This window comes from Serinus canaria, chromosome 2 (assembly GCF_022539315.1).
Source record: "Serinus canaria isolate serCan28SL12 chromosome 2, serCan2020, whole genome shotgun sequence".
In the NCBI taxonomy this organism is placed as follows: Eukaryota; Metazoa; Chordata; class Aves; order Passeriformes; family Fringillidae; genus Serinus; species Serinus canaria.
In genome coordinates, this window is record NC_066315.1 from 58,792,520 (window position 1) to 58,805,242 (window position 12,723).

At 41.4% G+C, this 12,723-nt stretch overlaps 1 protein-coding gene across 1 annotated transcript in view; it reads right to left on the minus strand.

Moving 5' to 3' along the window:
• SALL3 (spalt like transcription factor 3) overlaps positions 1-11,592 on the minus strand; it is a 19,548-nt gene extending 7,956 nt beyond the window's left edge. The window contains exon 1 of the mRNA XM_009093886.4: positions 11,514-11,592. Coding sequence (XP_009092134.2) covers positions 11,514-11,592 — 79 coding nt within the window. The remainder of the gene's footprint in view (positions 1-11,513) is intronic.
• Positions 11,593-12,723: the final 1,131 nt, after the last annotated feature.

Here is a 12,723-nt window from a genome sequence, read left to right on the forward strand (position 1 = left end):
TCTGAACTAAGACAACTCAAACAAATCCTTATTTACATTACAGATTTGCATTTTAAAAGTCGGGGAGACAGATTCTCTGGTCCTTGCTCAGAATCTATGGAGTGCCCTGGTTGGTAGCACCGACCATGCAGAGAGAGACGTCGTTTCTTCAAAGGCTTTTACTGAGAACATTTTCCAGAGCTTATTTCCAAACATTGGCAGGCCAGGCAACAGTTGTGTGTTGTTGTTGTTATGATTATGATTATGATTATTATTACAACTACTACTTCAAATATTGCTACTAAGTGAATGCAAAGGAGGATTGATCCTTAAAGAAACCGCTAACGGTGTAGCTCCCTTTCCAGCTTTTATCTATATATTGGTATTCTTTTGTTTAAGGAGAGCTTTCTCTAAACAAACCTTGCACAAAAGGTTTCAGTAATTAGTGATGGATTCAGGCAATACAGCCATTTAAATATGGCTGTCCTCTGATCTAGAATGAGCTGATCAAACACCAGAAAGCTAATTATTTCAGACACTGTATGGTGATCACTTAGCCCAAATGTGAGCATCTACAACCAAAACAGGTATTATCTTATGCATTGGAAGACAGTCTCATGATCTCCATGTATCAAAGCTAGTACGTATAACAAGGAAGCTTTCCAAAGCAACCTTAACTGCTGGTGCCCACTACCAGGAAGTATCGATGCGGACCTGTTCAGCATTTCAAAATAATAAGCAGGCTAGTGTACTTGTTCTCACACTCAAAGAAACAGCAGATTGCATTTGAAATATAATTTGGTGAAAAAGTACATGAGGAATGCAGCAGTATAGTTATTTCTTGGATAATCAGCGCTCAGCTCTGCTCTCAATTAAATAAATGGTTAGTTTTATGCTGTCTCAGGAGGACCAGGATCCTGCCTGTATGAAGTGGGGACCTACAGCTCTGTTTTGTATTTCTCCTTCCCTCAGCTCCCATACCTTAAAAATAGTGAGAATATTTTTCAAATGACTGATCGAAGTTCATTCACCTCATCATCCATCTGCTTTGAAATAGTTAAAGACTGTTAGAAAAATATTTCAAATAATGCCAAAGAGCTGCTAGGGGTTTTCTTCCCTCTAGTTCAACTTCAAACTAGACATAGTACGAATCTCATCACAGTACTTTCCGTTTCCGATAAATTATTCTGGCTTAAAAAACAAAAATCATACAAATCTCTCTCAAAGCTTCACTTCCTTGGACAGGCAGGCAAGCAGGTGACACAAATGGCATGAAAGTAAAATGCTGCTCGCCATCGGTGATGATACTTTCCTGCACAGCACACTGAGGCTACTAAGATGCTTCACAGAATGACAGCCTGTGCTCTCAATCCAACAAGTCCTACTCAAAGGAGCAGCCTTTACTTACATCTGAAACAGTGCTGAATTTAATAGGATTGAAAGAGTACAAACTAGCCATGCAAACAAGCAGTTCCAAGGGTAAAACAAGATAGACTAAAAATAACAACTGATAAATATTTTTCAATATATACCTCTACTGGACAAATGAACATCGCCTCCCTATTTCACAAATGCAATTTCTAACATCCCTTTTAGTGGTATGTACTGATATGAAAGCAGTAAGGCACTGTATTTGTTGTTGCTTTTGAAGTGTAAGTTCTCACTGAATTCAACAGGGAGTAAAGCTTAAAAGCATTCTACATGAAAGGCTGGTTTTGATTCTTTGTTAAAATTCAGTCACTTTATGAATGACAGAAATCTATACCAAAATTTAATCACTAATTCAGAATACTAAAAATGTTAAATGCTAAAATATTAAGCTATGAATTAACTTTGGCTTCTTAATCACAGAATATGTCTATTGCAGGAAAACATAGAATTTTTCCACATTTATTTATGCCTTATAGCTTGTTTTCACTTTTTGATGTATTACAAAGTGATAGAATTTGTTAGGTGGTGAAAAACTTAATCTCTTTCCTTTAAATTTTCCTGAAGACAAACAATAATTTTTGTTATTACAGTGAGGATGTGATATAGTAAAAATTTTCAAGGACTTTGGTGGAATTAAACGAGCACTTGCTTAATCTTACAGATATGGGTTGAATTTTGCAGTTCTTACTTACACAAAAGGTGTTGAATGGGAGTTTTGTCAAGCAGTCAGGATTTCAGCCACTAATAACCTCTCAGTTATTTTCTTTTTCTCATTAGTAGTCTAACAGCTAACACACTAATCTGAAGCTGCTGTGGGATGCAAGATGAATTACAGCACATCGAGCTTCCTCTGTGAAAACAGGTGAAGAATCTCAGGCAGCATCTCTCAGATGGTACCCGAGGCGAGCTCCTGAACAGGTACCTGCCCACGGAGCCACGGTGGCTCCAGCAGCGCTGGCACTTGGCACCACTGAGCTCTGGCCCTAAAATTAGCCCACAGAAATTCAAACAAAGGCATTTTGAGAAAGGCACTTTGGGGTGGTGATACCTGAAGCCATTCAGGTGCTCTGGTGATTCACTGAGGGAGGTACAAGGAGCTGATTCCAGGAGGCTTTGCTCTGTGCCCCTAAAATGTACACACCAAACACTTTTTGGGCAGGAGCAAGGAGGATGGTGTTGGCCTGCTTCCTCAGTGCCCAAGGAGAAGGGAGACGGCTCAAAGAGTGCTGTGGCTCCTTTAGTCACCTTTGGGAAATGTGCGGAGCTGAGAAAAAAAAGTCACTTCAAATGTGTATCCAACAACTGCTGATTACGTACACAGAGGATTTGTAAACCTGGCTTTAGTAGTTCTGAATTTTTATTGATGGCATAGATCTTTCTCTGTGTGAGAGGAGAGCTTCTTACATGATGTGAAGGGAAAATATAATGAATGGGTGCTTCAAAAATGTTGCTATCTACTTTTGTGGAACAGACTGAAATTAAGCATCATGTGCTGGTCAGGTTAAGTCTTAAAATTTGTGCTGCTTTTTAATTGCCCCCTTTCTTAGGACTAAAATCTTCCAGCCTGGAAAAAGTCCCTACCAAATACTGTGTTCAATTTTTGCTTCAGAATCTTTTAATTTTGTCCCACCTTAAATCAGTTCTAGTTCCACACAAGTAAATTAACTGAAAAGAGCTTTTTCAATTATATTAAATAAGGACTGCTACAATAAAATTATCTCTGATTATTCAGTATTTTGTTTTTCTGTTTCTCTGTGTCATGGAATCCTCAAATTATGTGTGATTTACTTGGGAAATATCAAGTAAGAGAATCAATGTTTTGTTAAGCTTGCACATATTTTAAGTTGCTGATACCTTCCTGAAGCATTCAAACAAATAGGAATCCAACAAATATGGGAGTGAAATATTTTCTGAAGCTTCTTTTTAGACTATACACAATAATACAAATGAAAGCATGAAAGAGTGTTGTATGAATTACTATTTTTTTCTACATTCAGAGCTCTATAGTGGAGAGTTAATTAATATTTTCTAAATGTAGTAATTTCTTTCAGAAAAAAAAAAACACTGAGAAGCAGTGTAGAAACTGTGAAGAAGTTTCAGAAAAATGCATATGTTAATATGTTAGCATCAGCTGAAGCTAAAATGTCTGCCAGCTATAAAGACAGATGTATAAAATGCTCTCACATGCAAATCCAATAATCATTTCTAAGTGCAACTCACACCATTTTGTATATTTAAACAAGCATTATTATAAACAAAACTCTGAGCCTAGTGCACTGATGCAGGACAATTATTTGCTACTCTTATCATCAGAATACTTCTTTCTCCCCAAGCACAGATTAAATAAAGTAACAACATATACTAAAAAAAAAAAATCATAAATTTTTTAAAAAATTAAATTAATTTGGAAACAGTAGCCTTGTAGCAACATATTGCTTCTGGAGAAGAACAGTACTACTTTTTCCTTAGCTCTATCATCTCTTACAATTGACGGAGCTGTTAAAGAAAGTTTTCTTAAATTGTTAGAACACGTTTATTTTCTTGCAAATTAATTCTTTTTAACTCTTTATGATAGCTTTGAATCCCATAAAGAAAGATGAATTATCACATACTGAGCCCAAGCTGTGAAACAGGAGGAGACAAATAGAGACCCCTACTGTGTTTAACAATGTAGAAGAAATTCCAGACTCAAAAGAAAAATTTTCTGTCCTTTTTCTCAGCCCACCAAAGCTGTTAGTATGGCTTTGAACAGTGGAGGGCACTCTTGCTATGCAAAACCCCGCGCTGACCTGGCACACTCGTTGAGATCTATTCAGTAGCCTGAATCTCAGAATTTGTTGAGTAACAGCCACCTGTGGCACAGGCACTAGCTGTACTCTGGTTAAAACATTTGCAGTTTCTAATCTGTGCGGCGAAGCACTTCACTATATCAAACACTGGGGCCTTTCTCTGTGGACGCAGATGTGGAACAGATGCAAGCTTCACAAATTGTTTGTAATATCTGTGCATGATATCATATTAAATAAGACCTGTGCTATGTTTTTCAATGTCATATAAACAGCTACTCGGTTGGCTGTTATGGTATAGGTACAATAATTTGAGGCTGGGCAGAATTCGGGCACAAATAATGTGGGTGTCTGTGGGAATTGAGTTTATTTGGAATGCATCAAGTTTTACTGGGAATCCTAAAAAGAAAATAAAATCGAGGTAAATGCTTCTAACACAGCTGGTATGAAAAAAAAACTTGAAAAACCAAACCAAATAAACTAGAAGAAAGAGGAAGATTCTGCATCTGATTCATAGAGATCCTGCATCGCCCTCCTTGGAAAGTGCATAATTAACTACATCTTAAACTACACGACTCTTAACACCCTGCATGAATTGATGAAGCCAATCACTTTTTGAACTAGCACAGGAAGGAGGACAAATTTGGTTTTGGAGGCTTGCAAAGACAAGGAGCTGATGTGAGGACCAAATCCTACATCTGCTAAGTATCTCCAAACTGAACTTCCAAGTTCTGGACTCATTTGAGTAAAATTGCTAACAACCAGGAGTACTTGTAAGAGCAAACCTGGTGCGGTTCAATGCCACTTGTGCAGCTCAGTCATTTTGGTCTTTCACCAGTCCATATACTGCAGTATTGTCCAGGGTAGCAAAGCCATAACGATCTAGGCAAATCCTTTAGCTTTCTTCATTTCCAGCTTTGGGGGTCATTAGTGCATCAAAAAATTCATAAACGAAAGCTATCGAATGGCACCAGGAGAAGGGCTCTCCTGAAACGCTGAATGACGAGTCGGTTTGATTATCTGGAACAAAAATACGGCAGCACCTGCAGGGTTAATTAAGCAGCTCAAGATGCTGAGCTTCACAAAAGAAAACCTTTTTCCTACTTTAAGGACTGTAAACACTTGTGCTGAACTAGATGGGCATTTGATAAGCTGTACGGCATGTAGCAAACTCCGAGGGATCTCTAGTTAACACTCAAATTCAGTGTTAACACTTAACAGAACAGTGGTAAGCCGCGCTGCCAAGGTCAACTGCACAGATCTACTAATTGTATTATGAGCTTGACATCTAGTGGCCACCCCTGGCAGGGCAAAGCAGGCAAAGGTTAAATCAGCAAGCCTTGTCAAAGCACTTCTAACTACCCACCCTCAGGGAGAGGAGACCTGGGGAAGCTTTCTGGCGCTCCGCGGTCCCACCTCCTGGCCGGCATTCCCCGGCGGAGCTCCCGCGGCCGCCCGCGGTGCGAGCCAGCGGCGCAGCGCCCACCTGCGCCCGGCCCGAGCCCAGGCTGTGCCTCCCTCCCTGCCTCCCAAGTTTGGAAATATCCCCGGTGTTCCTTTTGCAGCCTGTGATGGCTTTCGGATTCCTGGGGGGAGAGAGTGGTGAAACTGGGGGTGCGGGGCAGGAGCTCACCGCACGCGCCGGTATTAGAAAGCGGCAATAAGCATTTCAGAAGGGCTTTTTGTAAAGATTTAGCTCAGGCTGAAATAATAAATATTGTTCAAATGTGCTAGCTTTTTGCACCCTAAATATAGCAAGGAAACAATAAAGCGCCCTCTCTCTAATATTCTATCACTTTATGTTAATAAACAGATTTTTCAAATGTGTTGCATTATGGTTTTCTATCACCCTTACAAACGTCTATCTTTCTGGCTTTCATGGTTTTGCAGGGTATTTCCTTGATAAGAAGAAATGTTCTCTAGGTCTAACAGCACTATAACTGAACCAGCTCCTAAAAGTACGTTTTGGCCTAAATTCCTTTTTTTAAATTAATGGACAACCTTCACTACATTTAGAGGGAAATTTTAAGAGTGCAAAGGAAACAGGATTGACATTGATATATAAAATTCAATATGAAAGTATTTCTAGAACTAGCTTTACTAGTGCTTCCTCTGGAAAAAAAATTGCTCTCATTTTACAAATAAAATATAATAAAATAAATTATTTTAATATGTTTTATTGCAGAAACTGTGTCAGTACTTAACTATTTCAATGTCATGCCTGACCTGGTTTATTATCAGCAAAAGTGATTGACTCATGCCCTGGCTGCTGGATAGTCAACAGATATGCTTGTCTCTGTTTGGCAGACAACAAATCAAATGAAGGAGGGATATCAGGAAAATCTTCCCAAGACTCAGACTATTTTTCAGATGGCATTATTACTCTTTATTAATTAGTTTATTTTTACACTTTTTCCAATGCCACATGTTTTTTGAATTATAGCTTTTCCTCTGTCTTAGGCAAGGAAAAGTAATTTTCAACAGCTAAATGTATGCATATTAATAGTTTAATTACACAGAATTTAAACAAACCCCTTTCAAAATTTCTTCCCTCTCATTCTGAAAAAAAGTGTCTTAATGTCTGCCTCAGGAGATGGTAAGACTTCAAGACCAGCAACACTAGATAAAATCTGACCCAGTTTTGTCTACTGCCATTGTTACATATACATCAGCAAATTGGCCAATTGCTGTAGTTTCCTTATTATTCCAAATATTTTTCTATGGCCAGCACAATTCAGTGCAGAGTATTTTTAAAATTACACAAACACAGATGTTACATAGTTTGAACATGAAGTCTCTACTGTAATGGCAAAAAGTATTTATATAAAAGTTTCAATTACAATTTCTAATCAAAGGGACAATTTATAGCCCTACTAATTTGGCCTTTATTTTTCAAAACAAAAAGCCTTCTCTTACACTTGCCTCAGAACAAACATTTGCAAAAATCACATAAGTTTTATGTTTGCTGATGGCTGCTTGTGACTCCTCAAGTTTGCAATGCAACAGTGTCTAAGCAATAGAGAATACCTCAATTTCATACAGAAGAATGTCCCCCCAAAATTTGTTTTAAGCCTTCCTATATGCAGATGGAGTGACCACACTTGCATGAGGTTGGCTGCTACATACTGAGCTGTGTCTTTACTGTAGCTGAGCCTGTGTGTGTCTAAGTTGTGCATATACTCCTAAAGAATACTAAGTGCAGTCACCAAACTGCCCAAAACTGCACAGCCCATTCCCACTTTACCAAGATGAAACAGATCAATTAGTTTAGACTATACTGTATGTATTGAAGAGTGGAAGAAAAAAGAGGTCCAGTATTTTAAAAAATGAAATAGGCGCATTAGAAAACTCTTCTTACGCAGTTCACTACAAGGTATCCCTTCCACCTCAGGCTAAACAATAATATATCTTTGCCAGAAACTTCACATGAAGAAGTCCAAAGCACCATTTGTCATCACTCTTACCAGAACCTCACTTGCACACTCTAGGAATCACTTTTCAGCACAAAAAGACAACAACAACAACAACAAATAAAACCAAAAAACCCAACCAAAATAAAAAAACCCAAACCAAACAAAACACCCACAAACTAACAAAATACTTTCTATTATCTCTATCTTAAAAATACAAATGCTATGTCTATGGCTTAATTTTAAAATAAATGGAATTGAAGAATGTTTATTGTATCTACAATTCTGATTCATTTGTAATCTGTTGAATTAGGCAAGTGTATTAGAAATGTAATTCCAGCTATTACAATGCGTTACATTTACTGAGAAACTGAGATTATTGTATTCTACAGGCAGTCATCTGAGTCCTGCTGCTGCTGTTTTTAAATTATTTCCAGCAGATCTCCTCATTTAGCAACCTCAAATTGTGGGGGTTTTAATACGTATTTTTGTTCACTCTTCTACACTGCAATTATTCAAGAAATATATCACCATCAGCTGCTTGTTAAAATTTCTTTTCAAAATTATTTCAAAATATATTTTTAGTATTTCACTTTTGATAAACAATTTCAAATTATTTCAAGTGTATATCTGTAGCTGATGACAAACTAATTGTCTTCAGATTTCCAACAGTTTCTCACCACCATGATAATGTCCTGTTTGAATGCAGTTTTGTTATGCTGTATCCCAAACTGGCTATAAAATTATTTGTTTAGATTCTAAAACTTTTATAATAACACTAGCATGAAAGTTCTGCTGTGAACTTAAAACCCGGCCTAATGTTTGTCTTCCATCTTGCACCCCAAACTTCCATGTTTCTCTCTGTTGCTATGAATGTCCCTTCACTGTGAGGATTACATTTTTGGGACATTAATTTTTAAATGCTTCATTTTATAAAATCTGTTTTGAGGTGATATTAAACACGATTTCATTAAATTAATACTAAGCTTCATTTGCTCAGTCTTGCATTAACTCCTTTGAAGACAAGGAGCAGAGTGAGTGAAAAGGCTACACATATGAAATAATACTGCTTAAACAGTTTGCTTTCTTAAAATGACAAATATTCTTGTGCTGTGGAACTATTTTTGGCCTGTTGCAAAATATACTCAGGAACTGTAGCAATATCTTGATCACAGCTGTGAACAGAAATGAAGAACACTGACTTGACAAGAAGTGTTTAAATTCACGAGATTTGGAACTCTCATTATATCTGGCCTATAAAATTGCTTTCAAGTATGGCAATCGTTAGGCTTCCTAATATAATGTGTAAATGATTTACATTACACTAATGTGCTCTAGATAGCCCTCTGCTCCTGTAGCTTGTCTCCACCTTGTTCACATTTCTTAAATGAAAGTGCAAACCAAACTTTAGCTTGTTAATTGTTAGCCATCAAGGGTTTTACTCCATTAATTAAAATATGTTTTAATAGAAGGAAACATAGTACATTTTGATAGCAGCCTTCTAAGGCTGAAAAGTATTTTTACATTGTTGCATTTTAGGGCTGCTGTGAAAGCCGATTTTGTGCTATTCAGGGACCACAATAATAACGCTTTAAAATTCCTCACTGGGATGCAATGTAGTCCTTTTGATGGAAAGACTGTCTTTCTCATTCGGCAGAAATAAATCCATTCATTTGATCATGTAGTCATTGAGGGCAATACAAAACAAACCAAGTGTGAGAAATTCTATGTGATGAAGTAAACAAAACAAAACCCCCCCAAAAAGGGGAAAAAAAAACCATTTCCATGACAAAAAGATTCTTTGTCCTTAATCTACCCACCATATGCAAGCGTTTCTTTTTAGCATATCTCTTGTTCTAATCTCGGGTGACATGGCTACATAGATAAGATTCACAAAACAAAACAAAAACCTAGTTTAACAATTTTTTTCAATTTATTAACTCACCAGGAGTGTCATAATGAAGTAGTGGGGTTTTATTTTCCTGTATTGAAATGGATTCAGAGCATGTAAAAGTTTATAATGCTAATGATAAATTCTTCGACCTAGAGCCCAAGCCAACAGAGATGGGCTCAACAAATCTTGCTTTCATAATAAAATACTAATTCTTATCTGCTTGTCTATATTAATTTATTTTACACGACCACAGTTTCCTAAGGAAAAAAAATAAATTTGAAAATGCACAGCTTTGCTCCTCCACTGTGACAGAAGGAAGCATTTCTCTGTGTGCCTGTTATTGTCAACCCAAGCGGGTTTTCCTGGAGCAGTGGCAAGAACCCCCTTAACAGCTTTGGACGGTGTGGGACTTGCTCCCTGCCTCCCCAAACACCCTGGGAAGGAGTGGGAGGCTTAACAATTTCCCAGTCTGACAGATGTTTTAACCTTATGAAGTGGATTCACGCTGCCTTAAGCTTCAGGGCTGTAAAGTTCAGCTACAATAGTCAAAATCCTCCTCAAGCTTCAACTTTGCTGCCTTTCTCTCCCCACAGATGCAACCTAAGAGTAATTACAGTTTTAAAGCAGGAGAAGGACTTTTTTGTTTTCCTTTTCTAAGAGGGAGAGAGAGGGGAGATAATACAGTGGAGCAAGGGGCCTACACAGAAAGCAGAAAACATTTGGGATCCCGCTTGGTTACGCAAGAAACTAAGAAATCAGTGAGCTCGATGTAAAGAGGAAAAGAAAAACTTTCAAGTGGAAGCTCTCAACTTAGTCCAGGAGAAGAGAGCATGGGCTGTGGTGTGCCTTTGCACGCTGCAGTGCCAGGGACTACTAAGGAAATTAAAACTAATTAATAAAAAAAGGGAAAAAGGAAGAAGAAAACCTTGCAGCCCTATTCCCTAAAAGAAAATGACAGCAAAGTGGAAATAAAGCAGGATTACAGTCCAAATCTCTCCAGCTTTGGACACTTGTTCACTAGCAGCCTGGCAGCCCAGATGCATAAAAGCAAGTGTGCGTGTGCCTGCGTGTGGGGAGGAAGCGAGGAATGGCGGATGGGCGAGAAAATAACCCTTTCCCACTGCTTACAGCCGGCGCGACAGGGGCTGGTGGCGGTGGTGGCACTCCGTGTCACCTACCACTGATAATAATTACAGTCGCAGCAGAGCCAGGAGGCGAAGGGGGGAAGGAAGCGCAGGGGGGAAGGCTAAAAGCTGCTGTTGAATCCTCTCGAAAATAATGAAACCAACTCCTCTGGCCCCGCGCACCCGAGCGGCCCTGCCCGCTCCTGCCGTGGTTCCCCCCCGGTCCCCCGGGGCGAACGGGGGGAGCGCCCGAGGCAGCCCTCGCAGCCTGGGCGGCCGACCCGGGGCCACGGGGGCATCCCCAGGCTGCGGCCGCCGTGGGGCCGCCCCGGGGCCCGGCAGCCCGCGGGACCTTCCTCGGCCCCGTGCAGGGCACCCCGGCCCCGGCCGCCCCAACTTTGCTGTCGCCGGTGGGGCGAGCGGAACACGGCTTCTGTCCCCGCCGAGCCTCCGCCGGGAGGGAGCAGGAGGGGGGGAAAAGGGGATACCCAATAACACAGAGAGAAGGAGCGCAGCGAAGAGGAGGAGGAGGAGGAGGCAGGCGCTGCTCCGGGGCGCCCGTTCCTGCAGCTGCTCCAGCCCGGGTGAGTGGGGAGGGAGGGCCGAGCCCCGCCGCCGAGCCCAGCCGCGATCAAAGCGCTGGGAAGGCCGGGAGGTTGCTGCTGGGAGGGCTGCTTAGGCAGGGGGTGGGCTGCAGAAACTTGGCTAAACTGCGAACTTCTCAGTTCCGCTGCCTGTTCCCCCGGCTGCTCTAATTCCCATTCTCCCGCTGCAGAGTAATTGCGCTCCCATGTTCACCACCACCATAAATTCACCTATCTCCATCCGAAACACACTCACATAAAGAGAGAGAGAGAGAGAAGGAGAAAGAGGCGACTGGAGCCCTTACCGTGCTCAGAAACTACCTCTGCTTGTAGCTCTTCGTCCGATTTGAGATGCTGGGGTTTCGCTTGCTTTCGACGAGACATGCTGCTAACTGAGCCGTCTTGACTCTGCTTTTTGCAGAGGCATCAGCGACGTGGAGGTGGCGAGGAGGGGGGAAGGAATTGGGAACGAAGGAAGGGGGTTTGGGGACTGCAAATAACTGTTCACAAATAAAAGTCGAGTTGCAAAACAAACCAAACAAACAACAGAAAAGGCAACCAACACCCCGGGGGAAAAAAAAAAAAAAAAAAGGCAAGGCTAACCAGCCAGCCAAACTGGGAGTGAGTGAGTGAGTGCGCGGGTGAGCGGGTGAGCGAGCGGGGGATGAGCCGGGCGGGGTGTGCGCGGGGCGGCGGGGTGTGCGCGGGGCGGCGGGCTGGGGCGGCTGCGCGCAGCGCGCATGGGGCTCAGTAATTATGATTGTGAATAATGCATGGCGATTAATGGTGCTGGGGGCGAGCGCGGATTGGCGCGGCTCCAGCGGACTCAGGCTGCATATGTAAATGAAGGACGGGGCTCCGCAATTAGCCGCTTCGCTCCGCCAAATGATGCGTCTCCCCGGCACCGGCAGCGCCGCCTGCGAGAGGCACCGACCGCGTCGGTGGCGGCGGCAGCGGCAGCAGCAGAGGCAGCGGCGAAGCACACACGCACCACGCAGGAGGGAATCTGTTTTGCACACACTTTACACAACATATGTGCAAGGTTCACTTGTTGGAAAAGGTCACGATCTTCGCTTTTCTGTTTATCGTGCTTTCTTCCCCCCTCAGTTTCTTTTGCTCTGCTTTCTGCTCTCTGCTTTTTTTTTTTTTTTTTTTTTTCTTTTCTTTCTTCACATCACTCTGCGTCCTCTGCTCTCTCGGTCTCGCTTTCCCCAGAACTTGAGCTGAAAGGCATCTGATTTCTGTGTGTGAGTAATTTCTTCCCAGAAGGAAAAGAAACTTTTGTGTATGCCTTTTCCTTTTCTTTTCGGTGTGCTTTCCTTTTCGGCGTTGTACTGCTCTTTCGCCTTGATCTTCACATGCTTCTCTTTACCTCTTCCTCCATCCTGTCTCCTTTCCCGTCGCTCTTTCTGTCTCCCCTTCCCGGCTGACTTTTGTTCTCTCCGCTCTCGAAAGCGCACGCACGCACAAGCAGAAGACCTTGGGCAGTTTTGTCTTTCACCTCTCCTTCCTTCT